At 39.4% G+C, this 21,553-nt stretch overlaps 1 protein-coding gene across 4 annotated transcripts in view; it reads left to right on the forward strand.

Moving 5' to 3' along the window:
• NEBL (nebulette) overlaps positions 1-21,553 on the forward strand; it is a 337,194-nt gene that overhangs the window by 290,747 nt on the left and 24,894 nt on the right. For 2 of the 4 annotated variants that reach the window (XM_059911283.1, XM_059911277.1), the window contains exon 5: positions 15,283-15,454. In XM_059911283.1, coding sequence (XP_059767266.1) covers positions 15,283-15,454 — 172 coding nt within the window. Of the gene's footprint in view, positions 1-1,968; positions 2,074-3,655; positions 3,749-6,952; positions 7,046-9,808; positions 9,902-11,175; positions 11,269-12,877; positions 13,205-14,196; positions 14,302-15,282; positions 15,455-16,594; positions 16,688-17,925; positions 18,076-21,553 lie in introns of those variants that run through there. The other 2 variants (XM_059911292.1, XM_059911270.1) reach the window with 2 other exon arrangements.

The following is a 21,553-nucleotide window of genomic DNA, read 5'->3' on the forward strand; positions in this document are numbered from 1 at the left end:
TCTTCCCGGACCGGGGCTCGAACCTGTGTCTCCTGCATTGGCAGGTGGATTCTTAACCACCGCGCCACCAGGGAAGCCCAGGAGCAAGACTTTTTAAAGGGGAATTTCAGGGGTGTATAGGCAGAGGGAGGAGGCTGTGTGCAGAGCAGCACAGTCAGCTCTGACAGTCATCTTGACATTGGTCTTCGGTGGTCTGATCAGCGTCATCTTGATTGTTTTAAGTACAATCAATCTTCAGCTCCAAGGTCAGTTTGTTCCAATTTCCCTGAGTCCAGTTCTCAGAATTGTGGCAGCTTATGTCATGGCTACAGTCTGGTCATCATGTAGTTCACTTCTTCTACCTGGTGGGGGGTTTCAGTATCTACAAAACAGCTCAAAGGATATGGCTCAGAATATTATCTATAGCCCTTGAGGAGGAACTAAGGGTCCTTGACTTTGTTTAATGACTAAATTATTATTTGGTCTTGTTTGACTGATTACCTTTGTTTCTGTATTTCTAATTTCTCTGATTAAATTTATTCTTTGACTAAAGTTTTTCTATAGACAAGAGGCAGGTGACGGTAATGGGGGAGGAGGATCTGTCCTGGGAAGGCCCCATAGGGTCCTGCTCCGTTTCAAGGGTATCAAGAGGCCAGAATCAAGTATCAGAGGAGCTGCCTGCTTCTCAGCCTTCTCCATGACAAAGCAGTTGGGATGGTCCTGAAGTGTGTGTTCATCTGTCCTCAGTGTCTCGTAACAGCATGTGAGCTTGGAGAAGTTGTCTCTAGCTATATCAGCTGGACTAAAATCATAGATAAATAGTTAAAACGGGCATATGGCCATTTGAGTCAGGGGAGAAAAGTTGCCAAGCTCATTCATTCATTCAGCAGATACTTCCTGAGCACCCATTTACATGCCAAATTAGACATGGTTTTGCCTTTGGGAAACTACAGGCTAATCTAATAATCAAATAATCGTGCAAATATGGTATGACAAACTATGATATATCCTACCAGAAAGTAACGGTATCAAGAGTAAAAGCTTCCCATAGGAAGTGATGCCTGAGCTGTTAGAATTCCTGCTTTAACTTAACGGTGTTGATTTTTTGAGTATGATGAGGGTACATCTGATTTTAAGGAATTTTAGTTATTTGGGATACAATGGAATACTTAAAGGGTGTAATGATGCTGTGGTGCATTTCAACATGAGCAGGAATTACCTTTCCTGACAAGCATCTGTATGCCGTGCAGTTCTCTCCACTGACTTTGGAGCCGGAGTGCCTGGGTTTAAATCCTGGTTCTGACACTTCTTAGCTAATCCCTAAATTTCCCCATCTGTAAGAGTGGATAATAATGGTATCTGCTTGTGGGGTTAATTAAATGAGTTAACGTGTGTTAAGTATTTAGGACAATACCTATTACTATGTAAATGCTGGCACTAGTAGAAGGTATTGCCCAGGATGGATCAGAGCTCAGAGTACATTTAGTAGAAAGAAAATTGAGATTTCAGTCTCCACTACAAAATACTAGTACCTTTCCCTTAATCAAATGTATCTTTATCTGAAGCAGGAAGCAAAGCATAAATCCAGAAGCATGAAAACAAGTAAGCAAAGAGAGTCAGGTTACTGGTAGGAGTTATTAGGGCTACTTTGAACAGGAACTGGGACTGCTCCTGAGAGAGTAGGTTCTAGGCTTAGGAATGCTGTTAAGGTCAAGCCCTCCCAGGGCGTTTGAATAGTCTGGGGTGGGAACCATTGCCTGAGTGGAGGTGAATGTGCTTTCCTAGACTGTTTGCTTACTCTGTTTGCATATGCTCTTATTTTTACTATTGCATAAGCACATCAACAACTGCTTTGAATCCTAAGATACAATTTAGAGCCAGGTGGTATATAGTAGAGTTGGAAAAAGTAGTACCATTTTCTTTGTCTCTGTCTCTCTTGTACATGCACACACAGAGTTTCAGATTCACATTCACTGTTTATAATTTTAGAAAAAGTATAAAGATGAGGCAGAGAAGATGCTTTCTAGCTATTCTACTGTGGCAGATACTCCTGAAATCCAGAGAATTAAGACAACTCAACAAAACATTAGTGTGGTGAGTAGTCATTATTTCTTTTCAGTTGCCACCTTGAAATTATGTTTTGTAAGGAGGGCCTTTTTCCCTCATTGTCTGATTTTTGGCTGCATTGCTGGAATTTTCTGTCAAATGTATATCTTTCCTTCTTTAAAATAATAAGAATACCAAATGTTCTTACAACTTGTAATTTATCGTGATTGTTGTAGAATTACAAATTCAAATCTCCTTCTTTGGTACAAGCGACTGCTATTTTTAACTGAATTTTAAAATTTTACTCAAGAAAGAGATCTTAATCTTCCACACAGATTTTACTTTGAAGATGAAAATAGTCATATGAAGTGATTTCCTTCCTGGTCATTCATTATTTACATTGATAATATACTTAGGGATTTACCAGTTTGTAACCAGTTCCTAAACTTTCGTATTTTTGTTCTGAGGCATAGGAATTTTGTCAGCACCATTAATTAAGATATTGGGCTTATATTTAAGGGATATATAAACTTGAATTCTAAAATAAAAATTGATGGTACAGCTAATGTTTTAATGTAGAATGAACTCATTTAGTAGTTAAGCAAATGTGTTATTAAAAATATAAATTCTGTTATTTCTGAAGATTTCTGGAATATTTTCTACTTCTAGTAAATTGGCAAACTCTTAACCCTCCAGATTTGCTGCTCAGGTACCTTTAGGGTCTTCACAGGCAGGCGGTGCTAAGAAATGGAGAAATCTTGCTGGAGGAGACGATGAGGGAGAAGGGCAGTGTGGCCCTTATCTCCTGTGATTCCACGGTCTCCCAGATTTCTAGCTTTTGCAGGGGAACATCTCTCATGTCCTGCTCTCCTGACCCGCACTGGTCCTGGTGGTTTCAGGACCCCCCTCTTCCCACCCCGACTCACAAACACTCACGGGACCTACGGGTTAACAAATATCAAGAGAGGGAGTAGTTCTGTCCTCGTATGACTTCCTTATAATTATTCTATTTTTCTGTAGGACACTTTGTTTTTTCTTTTGCTTTGTGTTTGAAAGGGGTAGGTATTGGTCGGGATGGAGAGACATGGGAAGGTCTAAGGAATAAGTGGAAAGATAAGGAAAATAGGCTGACTTAGTGTTGATGTTGAAGATAGAGCTAATGTTTTCTTTGAAGAGAACGAGAGCATCTTTGCTCTCATTTGGAGAATAGCAGTTGCTTAAAACTTCATGCTGTTTTTGAATTAAATGATAACTGCTTAGTGAGCTTTTTTAATATGTCCTTTGATTTTTCTCAAATACACATGTGATATATATTTGTATTTGAGAAGGAAACTCTAGTTTGCTGATTTATATTCTTAGAGCAAGTAATCTGCAGCCATGTAAGTTACCAAGCATACCCTAGAACAGGTAGTAGAGGTTTACTTGTAATATTGTGGAATACAAAACCAAAGTTTTGCATTTATTCTCATAATGGATTATTTAATTGATTAACGTGACATTGGTTCTCATAAATAGAAGCTGTATTCACGTTACTTTAAAATCTGAGAGATTTTCTTTTTCACGAATCAGATCTCTAGGACTTGAATTCTAATAAGCTTACAGTTATTCTTTTCCTTCTCTTATAATAAAGGTATTTTATAAGAAAGAAGTAGGAGCTGGCACAGCAGTAAAAGATACTCCAGAGATTGAACGAGTGAAGAAAAATCAGCAGAATATTAGTTCAGTAAGTTCTCTATAGCATTATTTTTAATATAAATTTATTTATTTATTTATTTGTTTTTATTTTTGGCTGTATTGGGTCATTGTTGCTGCACACGGACTTTCTCTACATTGTGGTGAGCAGGGGCTACTCTTCAATGCTGTGCACGGGCTTCTCATTGCGGTGGCTTCTCTTGTTGCGGAGCACGGGCTCTAGGTGCTCAGGCTTCAGTAGTTGTGGCATGTGGGCTCAGTAGTTGTGGCTCACGGGCTCTTGAGCGCAGGCTCCAGTAGTTGTGGTGCACGGGCTTAGTTGCTCCGCAGCATGTGAGATCTTACCGGACCAGGGCTCGAACCCGTGTCCCTTGCATTGGCAGGCAGGTTGTTAACCACTGCGCCACCAGGGAAGCCCCCAGTTCTCTATAGCATTAATCATCCTTTCCAAAAGCAAACATAAGCTAGATAAATGTTTTTGGTTCTTTACTAAACTGGCTGCCTTTTTTTCTTCACTTTGTTGAAACACTATTTCATCAAATATCAAAGGTCTAACTTTCAGAAGGAAACTGTAGCCTTGTTCCCCTTGAACCTAAAGCAGTATTTCATCTTGATATATCATAGTGCATAAGAGATAGATCACTTTAATAGTACAGTAATGAAATCTAGGATTAGATTTCACCCTTTTGAACAGAATTTTAACTGTATTAAATTTTTCAGAGAAAGGATAAATTTCAATACCTTTCCACAACTTGGAGGAAAGAAATTTTACCCTGACAGAATGATTAAAGGCCCTAGAACATTCATTTGGTGGCTTAAGAGAAGGTTTCAAAGGCCCCATTCGCTTTCTGCTTCTTCCAATTTCCAGCAAAGGAAAGCACACACCTTCACTATAATTTTGTAAAATAAATTACCTGCCTCCCCACCCCCAGTTCCCTTTGAGCTTGGGGGAAGGGTAGAGGAGATGTTTAATGTTATGGATTAAAAACTTCTTCATTCAGTGCTTGACATTTACAATGGATAATTGCTATCCTTACCAATAGGCATATTTGGTAATAGTTGTCATACAGTCATTCCTTGGTATCCACGGGCCTTGGTTCCAGGAGCCCCGCCAACCCACACTCACACACACTCACACACACTCACACACATTCATACCAAAATCTGCAGATGCTCAGCTGCCTTACTGTTGGCCCTCCATATCCACGGTTTCACACTGAGGAAGTGGAGGGCCTACTGTATTTAGCTTCTTGCTGAGGAACTCAGTAGGGTTCTTTCCTCACGTGCCCTTGCCTGACCTTTCTCTTCACCTTCACCCTTAGAGGCAGAGTTTTCTTGAAGTCATCCAGGTAGAACTGCCTTGATTAAACTCCTCTGTCAGGAACTCTGACGGTTACCTGGCATCTTAGAATACGTGTGCACTGGCATTTGTGGAGACAGAGTAGGAGAGGCAAGGTAACGCTGTGGTAAACAGACTTCAAAATGAACTTACAAAAAATCTGCAGAATCCTAGTGCACTGAAATCCCCGTAGCATGAATGAAGCTCTCTCCTGAGGAAGGCATGAGGAGGAGGACCTGACCATGACGATTCCCATGCACCGCGGCGAGAGCCTGTGTCAGGCAGCACTCGAGTCTGGTGGAGAAATGCGTTCCGCTGAGAAATGTGAAATGGTTGTTTCCTTCACTTCCAAATGATAATATCTGAAATGTACCCATCAGTGTACTGGGGTATATAATGTTATAAATGTTCTGTACTGTGCAATTCTATTGCCTACAGTGAAATGACTGTGCCATTTTGATTAGTTTGCAGTCATATGAGAAACAAAAATGTTCATCTTTCATCATGTTTAGCTTCTCACCCGAGGAAAATCACGGAAATTAGTACAGTCTATCATTTCATCTCCCAGCATCCCACTGCCCCTTCTAGCAAACAATAGTAGTTCTGTATCTCTATGAGGTTGGGCCCTAAACTCCTGCTTAGTATTCAAATGGAAAGTTGCCCTTTCAAGATTAGCTAGATCTGTCAAACCAAGATAGGATTCTCTAACATTTAAAGATCTCGACATTTTCCACCTCCAGAGCAAAAGTCTTTTGGCTATTAGCTTTCTCTGTTAAGAACTACTTTTGAATCTTAGTTAGAGGTAGTCTGTCTCAGTGTACTCTCCATTTAACTGTTTTGGATCTGGCCTAATACTGACATTGTTACTCATATCTCATATTAAATGTACAGATGCTAAGATATAGATGATAGCAAAGATATTTAGGTATCGTTTCTTTATGACTGTCAGTGTGGATTTCAGCTTTAATCATTTTAAACATTACCAAGTGATTGCTAAAAGATGTTTTATGTAGATCTAGGTCTTGGCTAAATTTCAACATATGCCTCTTAAGTGTAGCCTATGTTTCCGTACATATATGTATGTGTCCTTTTTCTCGAATCCAATCTTCCATGAATTTTACACATTAAAATACCACCTGATACGATAGCATCACTAATCATTTCATAAATTTAAAGAGCTTGTCCCAGGCATAACTGTGTGTTGGCATTATCATTTGTCTGGTTGATCTTCCTCTAAATAGACTTGAACGAGGAGCTTTTGATTGAGGCAAATGCCGGGATATAGGCGGGCTTTACATAACATGATTGTGTGGGTAGAAGACGCTTCCTGACTTTCTGCCACTGGCCCATCTATAGCGATCAGCAGTCAGTGGCCTCTGCTCATAGTACATTTCCCTCCACCTTCCCCTTTCTCTTCTTTTATTTTTTTCTTATTCTGGATCATTTGGATCCAGATGGATACGCAGTGTTTCCAAGACTTTGTAGCTAACTCAGTTTGACTTTTGCCTTTAAATACATGGTGAATTTCAATTAACATGTTAATAAATAGAAACTGCTTTTCAAATAGAAAATAATAAGTTATTATGTTAAGATAATTTCCAAGGTTTTTGGTGCATCTGCCTGATGATAAAATTTATTTTCACAAGCAATATATGCTTATTTTAATTAAAAAACCTCTTCAGTGACGGATAGGCGAATAGATGTGGGTTTGTTTGTACTTCAGGATAAAGGAATCCTGAAAGCACCAGACGAAATAAAAATTTGTGTTCCCACTGAAGGAAAATTAATATTGGAATTAAAAATTCAACTCTGCAGTAGTTACAAATGAAGAATTCTTAGCTATTTTTTAAGCCTTGTGTTGAATAAAACTTACATTTTAAAAAATAAATCATGCAGGTAAAATACAAGGAAGAGATGAACCATGGAACAGCCATTTCTGATCCACCAGAGCTCAAGAGAGTTAAAGAAAACCAGAAGAACATCAGCAATGTGTGATCATATTCCTTTAAGTATTGTTTTCTGTGGGCATGACACTTGTACGGGTGAAGTCCTACTACGATGAATACCATTGTAGGAGGGCCAGTTCCTGAAAGGTGGAGATAAGATTTCACACATATTTATGTTGGGGTAGCATTACACCAAGCATGTGCATTTGCTTATTAAAGCACATGGTATTGAATGCCTACTCTGTTCTTGTTCTTGGGGGCATTCAGAGATGAGGTTAGGGTCTTAGGGGCGGTGTGTATTCTCAGGGTCTCTAGGAGAAACAGCTGTGGCAATAAATAAAGATTGTGCATTAAGTGCTATAACAATAATTAATATTTGCCGAGTGTTTACTACGCTTTTTGAGTTCTTTACATGCAACATCTCATTTAATATTAAGTAATAATTCCGTTTGCAAAGCGCTGGGGAAATGCAGAGAAGGAGGGCTATGTCAGTGAGAGAGAGGAAGACCCTTGGAGAAAGAGTCACATTTGAGTTAGATCTTGAGGAATTGATAAAAGTTTGGGGTGGATTTCGTGAGAAGGGGCCCTCCTGGCAGTGCAAACTGAATGTGTTCAGGATCCAAGATCTGTTCAGAGAGGGGAAGGTTTAGTGTGATGGGTGCTTGGGGTGGAAGATGGCAGGAGAAAGGCGGTGGAGGGAGAAATCATAACTCAGGCCACGAGGAGGCTGTTGGCAGTGCCAGTGCCCCGACAGGGTGATTCAGATGCACACGGTCGCTGCTGATGCGCTGGCCTTGACTTAGGGATTAAATTGTTTTAATGTGTCCTTTTTTTAAAAGTTATTTTATATTGCAGTATAGTTGATTTACAGTGTTGTGTTAGTTTCTGCTGTACAGCAGAGTGAATCAGTTATACATATGCATGTATCCACTCTTTTTTAGATTCTATTCCCATATAGGTCATTACAGAGTATTGAGTAGAGTTCCCTGTGCTGTACGGTAGGTTCTTATTAGGTATCTATCTATATATAGTAGTGTGTATATGTCAATCCCAATCTCCCAATTTATCCCTCCCCCCATTTCCCCTTTGGTAACCATAAGTTTGTTTTCTACATCTGTGACTCTACTTCTGTTTTGTAAATAGGTTCATTTGTACCATTTTTTTAGATTCCACATATAAGCGATATCGTATGATATTTGTCTTTCTCTGTCTGACTTACTTCGCTCAGTATGGCCTAGAGATTGTCATAATGTGTCCCTTTTTCTAAAAGAAGGGTTACTAGTTTTCAATTTATCATAGAAATATAACACTCCCTTAAAATAACTATTTGAAAACAAGAATGGGTTAATTTAATAAGAAAATACTATAAATCACAGCACAGGTGACATCTGGCATGTCATATGGGAAGTGGTGTGTACATGGTGGAAGTTTGGGTAACAATGGAGTAGTGGAGAAGAACGTGGGCCCGGGACTGTTGGTTTGATCCCAGCTTCAGACCCTACCTGCTGTATAACCTTCATAAGCTACCAACCCCTCTCCAAGCCTCAGTTTCCTCATCTATAAAACAGGGACTAGAATATTAAGTGAGATATTGCCTGTAAAGCGCTCAGCATGTTTGTGAGTGGATGAATGCAATACGTGAAGAGTCTCCATATCAAACATTTGTCCCCAAACTTATATCCACTAGAAATTGGCTACAACAGTTTCTCAACATCAGTAATGCTGTTCAACAATTTTTTCTCCTCTGAACTCAGCCCAGAGTAATCTTTCTTTGTATCCTGCCATCAATAGAGATTACACTGGACCTTTCCTCACTTCAGGCAATTATCCGACACAGAATCTGCCTAAACTCTCAAACTGCATACCACGGCACAGAGAAAGAAATCACACTGGCAGGGACCTGACCCTTTTTCATTTATTTTCCAGGCTTATCAAATATCTGTTCACTTGCACATGCACTGCTGAGGGTGTACATCTCAAGTCCATTTTATCTGCAGGCCCTGTAGGCCTTGTGATGTCTTACAAAAAAAAAATTCTCTAACACTAAATTTAAACTCCAAAAAATCATTAAGACTGTCCCTGTGGAGTTCCTTATAATGGGATTTCTTAACCTCTAGTTTTCCTTTTACCTGTCAAAAGTTCATTTGATGGACATGCCATTCTATCTCTCTGTGTTGGATCCTCATTTATTTCCTGGGGTGTTGTGGAATTGCCAGGAAAGCTGACCACAAACGTTGGGTCTGATCCCCCAGCTAAGAAAGAGCCACCTCTACGCAGTCAGTCAGAAATATCTCCATAATGCTAGCCAGAGCATGGGCTTCTAATGTTGGAACTTGGCAGAGGAGGAAACTTTGAGGTTCAGGGTTTCTTTACATAGTTACAGGCACTCAGTGAGGTGCGGGCATAGGACTGGCATAGCCCTCCTTTCTAATGATAAGAATGCAGCATTTTAATTTTTAAATATAAAACGGTCATTTGGTAATGGTGCTTTCGTGCTGTGAGCTCACAGAAGGGATCGTTTATCATAGCTGATAAGATCGAACGCAGAGAGGCCACCACTAAATTATGCAGTTTGAAGAATAACAACCCAAGGTAGAATTCAAAACATTTGGGCAAGAAAAGGTTTAGATCTGGGATCACTGTGTTGACAAAGTCTTTTAGCAAAGCATATTTCACTATAAAATCCTAATGAAGATTTTAGCTAATGAATGCTCTGTGACTGTGTAACGTTTCTTTTAGTCAGTTGCAGTGTGCTAGCTCACACTTCCTTCCCATAATCCCACACTGTCTTGCGCTTGTCTCTCAGCTCCGGTACAAAGAGCAATGTTACACAGCAACTCCAGTGAGCATGACGCCAGAGATAGAGAGAGTGAGGAAAAACCAGGAGCATCTGAGCACGGCAAGTTGTTTCTGTTTCCTCTTATATTTTACCAAACAGTGTATATTTTTATTCTTTACAACGCCTTCTGAAAAGCATTAGACCCTCTACATCTTGGCTGCTTCCTTTCCACAGTCACATATTGAGGGACAGTAGACCTCTCGTGTTAGTCCAGGAAATTGGGGACTGTCTTGCTGACCTTCAGTCCTGCTTGTTTATTCAAGAAATCTTCATTAGGCAACGTGCCAGGCATTATCCTGGTCACTGGTACACAAAGATGGGTAAGACCTCATAGTTGGTAAATCTCTAAAACTACATGCAGATTTAAAGAGCAGTATAGTGGGTCTGTTGTCAGTCTGAGAAAACAAATTGTCTGTTGGCATAAGGCAAAAGAAGACCTGGCTTGACTGGGGTTCTAAGACATAATGTCAGGGCAGGGAACCTTATAAATAAAACAGAAAACATTATCCAATCGGTCAGCAATCTATTGCTAATAAAGCAATGGTAGTTAACAATCATGAGGTTCCTCTAATGTGGACCCTGTGCTAAATGCTTTATATAAATCCGTGAGGTTGGCACGATTTACTCCCCTGGTTTGTAGGTGTGGGAAACTAAGGCTTGAGGAGTTAGAGAACATGCTGGGGAACCCATGGTTTGTGGCAGCAGGGCTGGGATTTGAACCCAGGCCTCCCTGAATTCAGAAATCTCTTTCAGATGTGTCCCCCAGTAGTTATTTTTCCCATTCTTTCACCCTTTTACGGAACTTTTACCATTATAAACAGTAACCTTCTTCTAAAATGGGTAATTTTGAGAGACTTTAAAATTTAAGAGTGAGTTCAGGCTGATGACTGCTTTATCCTTACAAGATCCCTGATGGTGGTAGGAGTGAGGGATCTGCAGCTTCTTTTGAAGGTGGAGGCTCCAGGGTCAGGATGGGAGCAAAGCCAGCGTCCCAGGCTGCTGTGGCTACTTCACTGTAGTTCTCTTGTAATGATTTCATTACAATGTTTTCCCCTTATATTTCCATTACCTTTAGTTGTGGCATTTGCAGTTAGTTTTGGTATTGAACAGCAATATATTTATTAAAAAAATCATTTTTAAGAAGCACAACAGCGCTTCGTGCCTGCTAAGTTAGAAGAATCAGAATCCAGATGCATTTGAACTGAAAGGTTGACACGCATCTACTGTGGAAAAAGATGCTTAAAAATTAGGGTTAATCTTGAGGCTCGTCCTCTGTTGCTATTTGGGTGGAGACCATTATACTATTTGTTAAAAGTCTTATTTATCCTCCACAGGTAAAATACAGAGGAGAGATTAAACAGGCAACGGCAATTTCTGATCCACCAGAGCTGAAGAGGGTTAAAGAAAACCAGAAGAACCTCAGCAATGTGTGATCTTAGTAACTTTTTTCTTACAAGAGCAAACATATTGTCAACATGTCAGTGAAGCAATCGTGTTTACAAAGTTTTCATGACCTTGAGTTGATAGCCTGCTCTCAATTGACTGCCAATTTATTGGAAAGGTTTCAGGGTCTTAGGTATTGTGAGTCTAGCCAGGCATTCCCTGATAGAGTTCCCAGTGACTACAGTGTGATTTTTTTTTTTTTTTTTTTAATTTATTTTTGGCTGTGTTGGGTCTTTGTTTCTGTGCGAGGGCTTTTCTCTAGTTGCGGCAAGCGGGGGCCACTCTTCATCGCGGTGCGCGGGCCTCTCACTGTCGCGGCCTCTCTTGTTGCGGAGCACAGGCTCCAGACGCGCAGGCTCAGTAGTTGTGGCTCACGGGCCTAGTTGCTCCGCGGCATGTGGGATCTTCCCGGACCAGGGCTCGAACCCGTGTCCCCTGCATTGGCAGGCAGACTCCCAACCACTGCGCCACCAGGGAAGCCCCTACAGTGTGATTTTTGTTTGCAGGTTATTGTGCATCCCTCTTACCCGGTCTTCCTTCACGCTTGTGGTTTCTGTGGTGCCCCAAAGGCTTACAGTGGCAGCTTCTGGCATCTTGGCCCTACAAATACGCTTTCCCAGTCCCTTTCCTGCATATATATACATATTCTTGTTCTGTAGCCTTTGCGGCCCTATCTCCCACTCCCAGCTGTTGTCACTTTATTTTTGGATGATGCTGGGGGAAAATTATAAAGTGTGCCTGGCTGAGTAGGTCACATGGGACAGGTCCATTTGGGGGCCACTTGCTGAGGGGCTGTTAGCTTTTACTCAGACACCAACTCCTGTCCTGCTCTGACTCCTTTCTGTTATGTAATCCGTGCATGCAGTTCACTGAGAGAATCCTTTTTTGAAGTCATTAACATATAAATTGGGTTCTTTGGAAGAGGAAATTTGGAAATCTATTAGGTTCAAAGAAATCTTTTATTCTTCAAACCTTTAAAGTCCTTTTGACCGGATTATAAAGGAAAGGCAGTTTCTTGTTTGGCACTTTCCCTGACAACTATATTTTGGAGAAGTAGATGCTCACTTTTTCCCAATGTATTCAGAGTCACAGTTGATGTAACTCTGTTACTCTCAAAAGGGAACATGATTCTGGAGAAGGAGGGATGGAGCAGTGGGAAGAATGCTGGCCTCATGGATGACTGTGGTTACTACTTAGGCATGCTGGCAAAAGTTCTGCCACAGTTAATTACTAAAGCCATAACAGTATAGCAGCATCCTATATAGGTAAGAGTACCTTAAAGTAATATCCATGAAGACATTTCACATCATAGTCCTTTGTGATAAAATGCTTATTACGGCTCTACCGATGGTATGCCCATATAATGAGTGCATTAATAGTGATTTTATTCACAGTGATTCACTGCTATGGGATGAATTAAAATAGAATGATTTAAGATGCAAACATTTTAAATATGACTAAACCTCTGATAGCATCCTTTTTTTTTTTTTTTTCATAGCTTCCTTTCCTTGGCTAGCTCTTTAAAATAAGTACTATGAGACTCTTAGGTGAATTGATTCACAGTGCTCTGCTTTTTGTTTTCTGAAATGATAGGTTTATTATAAAGGTCAGCTGGGAAGAGCTACGGCTTTAAGTATAACTCCTGAAATGGAAAGAGTAAAGAAGAATCAAGAAAATATTAGTTCGGCAAGTTGTTTTATTCACTTGGGGCTATCACAAAGGGCATGTCCTTTATATTATTTACTTGCAAACCTGTTTTCTCCTTGTGAAAATAAAATCGATTTCCAAGAAACCTTTGTAATATATGCAATAAGTACATGTATTATTTCAGATGACTTCCAAAAGCTGCCACTGTCTAACTTTATATTATCCGGCAACTCTTTGTTGATATTTCCAGATGTGACCAACACTTACATTTAAAGTTTTGTTTTAAACTGTATTATGTTCATTTAAACAATGATTCATGTTATTTTAGCCAGTGTCTTTGAAAGTAGTAAAGTCTTTGATGTGTAAGTTAAACAATTGTTATTTTACAGATGTATTCCATTGAATGTGGATTGTTAAATCCTCTCTGCAAAACAAAATAAGAAATGACTCATAACTCCAGAGTAAGGACTTAGAGGGGAAAAAATTTTTTAAATATATTTAACACAGAATTCAGTTACTCATTAAAGTACCTTGGTGCACATCGGTGACTTTCTCTTAGGAAATACCAGGGCTTCCGTTCTGAATGCACATATGCCCTCAGGTCTGCAATAATTGGTATCCTAAACTTATACATAATCAGCTTCACAAATAGCAGTGTTCTGATGGTCAGATGTCAAAAAGAGCTTTATGCCTAGGAATCAGCATTTAGGTTTTACAGTGCACAGCTCTCTAGTGGCATTTCTGTCCAGAGATGCTGATTGTATTCAACATAAACTACCTTTAAGTGGTGGCTGTTTAGAGGGAACCTAAATTTGTTACTTATTGATTCTTGTTGTCGGCAGTGGGCGAATAAAAGGAATTAGAGGGATGTTCCGTATGCATTCTTTCAGTGTTATGGTGGGAAATGGGGAAATAGAGAAATGGAAAAATAAATTTAGGTTCCATTTAGCTTTGGATTTTTCCTGTTTAAGTGTGATAACCACTTTTACTGACTCATTGTTAGTGGATGTTGCTCACTCACATTTGTTTTCAGTTGGTAGAGAGATTTAGGTCATCTTGGCTGCAGCCTTTAAAGGAGACCATCGAGAGTACAATTTTAGATCCTTATTCTAGAACGAAATGTAATTCACCAAACAAGTTACCTGGGAAGTAATTCACGATACGTTGTATATGTTCCACTCACTTGGGAAGCTTGAAAAAGTTATGTAATTTTTTTCAATTATAATTGTCTTATTTTTAAGTATGTTCTACTGTTTACTTTGCAGGTAAAATATACCCAGGACCAGAGACAGATGAAAGGTAGACCAAGTCTGATTTTAGATACACCTGGTCTCAGACATGTCAAAGAAGCTCAAAATCATATTTCAATGGTAGGGTCCAACCAGGTCCTCCATCTGTGACTAAAACATACTAAGGAATGGCACCACCCAATGCACTGATGGCGTTGTTCACCATTAATCTGGATAACTAACAAAGCATGGAAAGACCGATGGGCCCGTCCTTTGGGGGGAGCTTTCTAATCACACTGAAATGTAATGAAAATATTTAGTCTAATAAAATAATTTTTCTCAGTGATTTTTTGGGTGTGTTTTTTATTTCTAACGTGACTGCTATAAATGTACTTTATGAAAGATATTTGCTTGGACTTCTTTTCAATTAATTTTAAGGTTGAGTTTGGTGTGTTTACATGTTTAAAGAATATAAAAATATGTATTTTTTAAAAACAGTTTCATGAGATGTATTTTATATACCATAAAGTTCACCCATTTAAAGTATACAATTCAGTGGTTTCTAGTATAATTTACAGAGTTGAACAACCATCACCCTAATCCAATTTCAGAACATGAAAAACATATGTTTTGAAATATATATATGTTTTTGTAATTATATACAAAAATATATATATATATATAATTACTTGTAACTGTCAATCTAATTTTAAATGATATGGCTTTCTTGAATAATTGTGTAGAAATACCTTATCATTTTATTGCATACTAAAGTTTAAGAGAGAGGATATTACTTTATACCTAAGTGAGTTCATTTTAGGAAGTAACCAGGATTTTAAAAATATATCTTTTAACACTTCTTACTGATACACAGGTTTGTATATTAAAAGAGCTGTTAACCGTAATGATGAAAATCATTGTGAAAATGTCAGCTTGATTTCTGATGCTAGGAAACTGAAGTTTCAGACATTATTTTTGGAATAATTGGAAAAGATACATCTATGTAGAAAATAATCTAGATGCAGCTGGTACAGTGACAACTGTCGTTATATCAAAATTTTGTGAGCTGTGTAACAGTCAGGAAATTTCAGTTTGAGTTAATATGGTTTTTCCCTTTTTCAGGTGAAATATCATGAAGATTTTGAAAAGACAAAGGGAAGGGGCTTCACTCCTGTTGTGGATGACCCTGTGACAGAGCGAGTGAGGAAAAACACCCAGGTCGTCAGCGATGCCGCCTATAAAGGGGTCCATCCTCACATCGTGGAGATGGACAGGAGACCTGGAATCATCGTTGGTAAGCTGACGGGCCTGCTTGGCAAGTCTGCACAGTCAAAAAGGTCGTGCTTGCCCTGGCTTTAAAATTCGCTTCCTTATTCATCGGACTCCTCCTCCAATGCTTGAGGTGGTGCCCAGGTGAAAGTGGACCACAGGTAATATGGTTTGCACCGTGTTGGATGGGATTCATGGCCTTTGCCAGGTATCATTGCAAATCCATTCTGTTGTTGGACGTTCTCTTGTCTTTAATAACCTTCTGGTCTTAAGAGTGTTCCTACTTGTTATGCAAAGAAGCAGCCCAAATATCAGACATGGGTGATAATGAAGGTTGAGCAATTTTTTTGTTTCCCTTTAACTTATGTACTGTATAATTGTACTGCAGACGTTGTCTGCGTGGGTGACATAACAGAAGTAATCCCATTTACGTCCTTTTACTGCAAATAGACATGCCGGAGAGATTCCGATGGTTTCCGCAATATGAATAGCTTATATATTTTTTAATATTATCTCTGAACTGGGAGAATCGAGAGCTGTCTGAAAGTCTCACAAATCAGAGAGGAAGGAACCTCTCATCCTGCCGTTCCTTCTTGTCAGCCTGGGAAAACCTTAGGAACATAGTGTTGAGTGGTGACAGAGCAAGGCTTATACTAAAATCTAAGGCAGGGCTAGAAAGGAAAGTTACTAATTTTTCAATTTGTTCAACATTTGTTTCTGTCGTAGGGGGAGAAGTTTTTGATTTTTATTTTGTTTTCTTAGACAAAAACCTTTTAGTCGCTTCTTATGAATTACTCACATGTCCTTAATCAGGCGTTTTAACCCAACATTTTACCTGTTTCAGTGTGTGGAGAGCACGAGTGGTGAGGGTTCAGGGATGCGGGGAGTTGTCTGGCGTGCACGTGTGTTGGGTGATGATTCACAGGCTCCCCGTGGAAGGTCAATGAAGAATAAACCAGGCAACTTAAATTTGATCACAAAGTTTTCTTAGCAAATCCAGTGAGTGTGAATATCCCTTTGTTCTCTGAAGTAGGCTGCACAGTGGGTTTGCCTATTACATGCTTGCTTTTTGCATACGCCCCTTTTCAGACTTTTGCTTGACTCTCTTGGGTGCTGACTTTTTTTTATTCATTCTTGATTTGTTGATTTCTTCCTTTGGTAAAAGACCTCAAAGTTTGGCGCACAGATCCTGGCTCCATCTTCGACATTGATCCCCTGGAAGACAATATTCAGTCTAGAAGTCTACATATGCTCTCTGGTACTGCTTACATTTTGAGTTCCTCCCCATTTACGTGGTTTTGTCCTCAAAGAGAAGCTACTGTGAGCTGTGGAGTCTCATTGTGCCGTTTGTGTAGTGTGAATTTTTAAGTTTGGGATTTGAAAAACTGAAAAAGTTGCTGTGCTATTTAATATACCATTAATCATTTATGAAAACAAAACTTGCAAAAGGGCTTTTTAATATATCCTAGATTAGTTTGTTCTAGATTTATTTTAAAGGTGTCTAGAGCTTACTTACATCCCCTTTCTATTAGTGAATATGATTTTAGAGGTTTTCTGGGCTTTCAAATGCAGCTATTTGGACTGCACTAAACTGCTAAGACATAAAGGAGATTTGTTTCATGAAAAACGCAACATTTTAAAGGTATAGTTCTTTAATTTAAAGACTTCTTTAATTAAGAATTCTATGTAAAACAGTGGGGAGATTTTCTATATAGTATCATAAATGTCTTAAAATAGATTTTCACGTATCCTTAAAATTTATCTCTGAGTTTTTAGAAAATGCAAAATTTGTAGTTTACCTAGGAAGTTTATTTGACTTTTAACTTAGACTGCATGTTTATAATTAAAAGCAAAACCCAAATGGTTTGGATGTTTGGGTATAGTGATAGCATGGGTTGACTTTTCAGACTTGCAGACCACATTTAGCAAACTGAAGATTTGACAGTTATGCAAGTATTTTAAAAATATAAATAGATATATCATTTAGGTCTTACTCTGCCCCCTGATTTACACTCCACGTTTAATTGTTGACATTAACAAAATTGAAAGCCCAAGGCAAAGTAGGGATTCTAATATTTGTATAGTTAATTTGATCTACATAATCAGCCAAATTGTATTTAATTTTCTAAAAATAAAGGCAACAAATGCTGTATCCTTGGTGATATTTGAAAAGAATTATTTATAACCAAACCTTTTGTTTGATAGAAGTTTACTAGTTTGCCAGTGTTTTCTTAGTTCTTGTCAATTTCCCATCCCTCATCTCTCCTTTAAAATTTAGACAAAAAATGAGTATAAATAATCATTAAGTCAATTATATAGTTGATGCAATGTGTGCTGAAGTTTGGGAATAGGTGACTAGAATTTCTAATACCTGAGCTTTTGGATTGTAATTTAATAAGGGATTATTTTTCTTGTTAAATTTTTAAGTAATTTTTTTGTTTCCTTTGTTCTTCAAGTCACTTAATCACAAGTATGAATATTTTCCCTCCAATATAGAAAAGGCGAATCATTATAGGAGACAACGGTCTCGATCTCATTCGAGCAGTACTTTTGGTACAGGTCTGGGAGATGACAAATCAGAAATATCCGAGATTTACCCTAGCTTTTCGTGCTCCAGTGAGGTAACAAGACCGTCTGATGAAGGAGGTATCAGACGTTAACCACTCTCAGAAATTTTTTTTAATGTGCCACAAGCGTGTCTTTAACAAATTTGTCACTTTTGCGCAAGCGTTTGGCCTGGGTGTATCTGAACATTTTAAATTATGTTTAGAAAGTTGAGTCTTTTTTTTTTTTTTTTAAACTACTAATTTGCATTTTTGCATGCTTGTTTTTCCTGTCTTACTTCACTGTTTTTGCTACAAATGGATCTTTAATGACAACAGGGTCTTGGGTTCTGCTACGTGAGTTTGTTTCACAGGAGTTATATGTGATGGATATACACAGCCAGAGTGGAAACTTGAGTTCTACAGAGTTTGTATCTGATTTCCATTAAGGAAAATCAATCTTTCGGTTATATTTGAGTGGCTAAGAGGTTGCTATGAATTTGTGTGTTTAAATATTGATTTACAGCTGCAGACAGAGTTAGATCTTGCCAAAAAGAAATGGAGTATGTACTTGGGATATGAGATTTTTTTTAATGGAAAATACTGTTGATTGTTAATAATCTTCTCTGTATTTTATATAACCATACTTTTCCTCTACCTTCTCCTGTTTTCTGCATCCAAGCTGGTGGGTTAGGTCTAGAAATTGGTAGTTGAAATTGTTTTGGATGTTAACTACTCCTGCTGATAAAGCTGTTGTTAAAGGTTGAGACTGAGGTATAGCTTCGGTTTAGTGACATGGGGAGGGAGAGAGTAGTGAGCACAGAAGAACAAAAGGAAAACTGAATTTCCTTTTCAACCAAAGTCCATAGGGCTGAAATTGCTGAGGCAGGAGATTTTGAAGTTGAGCAGTTTAACATCTTGGGGGAACATGTAATGGGACTGAGGACCTGATGAAACTATGAAATCTCTTGTAATTGAGTAATTGTTTTTTGCATTCATAGGAAAACACCTATGAGAATAAAATCAGTTATAGTCAATACGTCTTAAATTATACATTCAGACTGGCCCTACCTTGGTAGAAAGGTTTTTCTTTTCTTAAATTTCAGATTTGTTGAGGTATAATTGACATATAAAATTGTAAGATATTTAAAGTATACATCGTGGTGGTTTGATGTATGTGTACGTTGTGAAGAGATGTCCCCCCACCTAGTTAATTAGCACATCCATCACCTCGCAGATTTATCTTTTTTCTTCTTTTTTTTTCTTTTGTTTTTGGCAGGAACACTTAAGTTCTACTCTGTCAGCAAATTTCATTTATACAATACAGTGTTATCAACTATAGTCACTGTGTTATTCTTTAGATCCTTGGATCTTATTCACTGTATAGCTGAAAATTTGTACCCTTTTACCAATCTCTCCCTATCTCCCGCACCCCCCAACCTCTGGCAACTACTACAGACATGTGTCTGCTTATCTAACAAAGGATTCAGTAACTTTTTTTTTCTTTGGACTTAGGGTTGTTGATTTCTCCCTTCAGTGTCCTCTGTGGCTCTAGAGGTACAGAATAATGTTGATGCCTGATGAGATAAATAAAACCCAAAGCAAATACGAGAACAAATTTCGATCAACCTTATTTAACTTCACTCAGTTCAGTGTACTGGAGCTGATGTCTCTCGCAAATGCGGCGCACCTTAGTGTTTGCTTCGTCAGGGACCCTTTTACTTCATGTCTGTACACACAAACAAGGCATTCATTCATTTACTCACCAAATGTTTGAGTGCTCTTTGTACAGCAGCCAAGAGCTCGGATCTGGCAATGCATACGGCACTGAGCAGCAGAGATATGCATCTGCTCTAAGGGGCTTGGAGTCTGGGGCGGGGTGGGGGTGGGGGGGCCCTGACATTGAGCAGATATTTACCCAAGTAATATATAATCATGGACTCAGTAAGTGCTCTGAGGGGAGGTCATGGGGGCCACAAAGGGGGGACTCCATCTGGCCTCAATGTCAAGGAAGCCTTCCCCAGGGAAGGAAGATTTGAGCTGAGATGGGAATGCTAAATGGAAGTTAGCTAGGCCAAGGGGGCTGTGGGAAAATAATGTTTCTCCTTGAGAGAACAGAGCACAGAAGTGGTGCATCAAAGAGACATTCAAATGGAGGCATCGAGCAGGCAGGCAGAGTCCACAGGAGGAGGCCGCACTGCAGATAAGTGCAGAAGCCATCACCTGTGTCCGTGATCAGGCCTTGGATGAGTCTATGCAGAGAAGGAGAATTTGAGACCCCTCTGGCAGGTTCCTCGGCTCCTTCCCCGCCAGGTTCGCGCATCTCCAAATTCCACTGGCTCCTCGAAGGCTGCATTCTAAAAACCTACTGCTGTTGGTTTATCTCCTCTTTCTCCTCTCAAGCCACTACTCCTTTTCTTCCTAAGTATTTCTAGCAAGAGGACCCTACACTATGCCAAACTGCCTAAGAAAACGTCTCCGTTAAAAGAAAGTACACATAAATATTCTTGCACTTATACAAGAATTTGGGGAAGAGTAACACATGGTTAAGAGGGAATGATTACATTTTTTAAAGTGGAGGAATTTCAGACTCCATGAAGGTGGTAGGGGGAGATTTTTTGACAGGAAGGAGTGTCTCAGTAGCTTAAATAATGCCTTGTAAGAAAAGCTGACTCCTCGAAGGCATTTATAGCCTGTCATTCTCAGTTACCTGTTACAAGGCCTGTGTTCGGTGACATTTCCAATTTCGGAAACTAGGTATTGAGGTATGAAGCAAAAGTAAAGATGTACCAATAAGTTTTATAACATTAACACAAGTGGTGGCATACCCACAGGGTATCTGAGTTAATTCAAAAAGATTTTAGAATACCTGGGAATACGCTTCTAATTTTATTTATTTTAAGTGAAGCACATCACATTCTACTGATTGGTACTTTATATCTGTCTGTATTCAAATGATCAGTGACGCATCTAACCTAATAAGTCCAAAACCACCTTCCCCGCAACATCTGCTGCTTTTCCAGGCTTCCCACCTTGCTAAGTAGGAACTGCAACTTTCCAGATACGGACTTCAAACCCTTAGAAATCATCCTCCACACTTGTCTTTTACTCCCATCCACATCCAAACCGTTAGCAAATCTTGTCAGCTCTCCCGGGAGAAATATATCCAGAATCTGACCCCTTGTGCCCACCTCTGCCCTCGCTGCTTGTTTCAGCGACTGCCCTCTCTCCCTCGGGTCATCACAGAAGCTTCCAGACTAGTTTTCTGCTTCTGCTCTTGCCACCCTGAGGCACCAACCCTCTGCCCTGGTCTGTTCTCCACGTGGCAACCAGAGCATCTCTTTGAAACACGAGTTAGATCATGTCATTCTTTTGCTACCGTTTCATTCGGAGTATAACCCAAATCCTTACCGTTGCCCTACAGGGCCCGCACCTGATATGGGCCCTGACTGCCGTCCTGAGTCATTTGCTGCCGTTTTCAGTAGACTCGTCCACTCCCGCCATCCTGGTCTCCCCGCTTTACTCACACCTTCCAAGAAAGCGCCCACCCCGGGCCTTCACATCTGCTGTTCCCCCTGCTT

The sequence above is a fragment of the Balaenoptera ricei genome, chromosome 2 (genome assembly GCF_028023285.1).
Source record: "Balaenoptera ricei isolate mBalRic1 chromosome 2, mBalRic1.hap2, whole genome shotgun sequence".
Taxonomy (NCBI): Eukaryota; Metazoa; Chordata; class Mammalia; order Artiodactyla; family Balaenopteridae; genus Balaenoptera; species Balaenoptera ricei.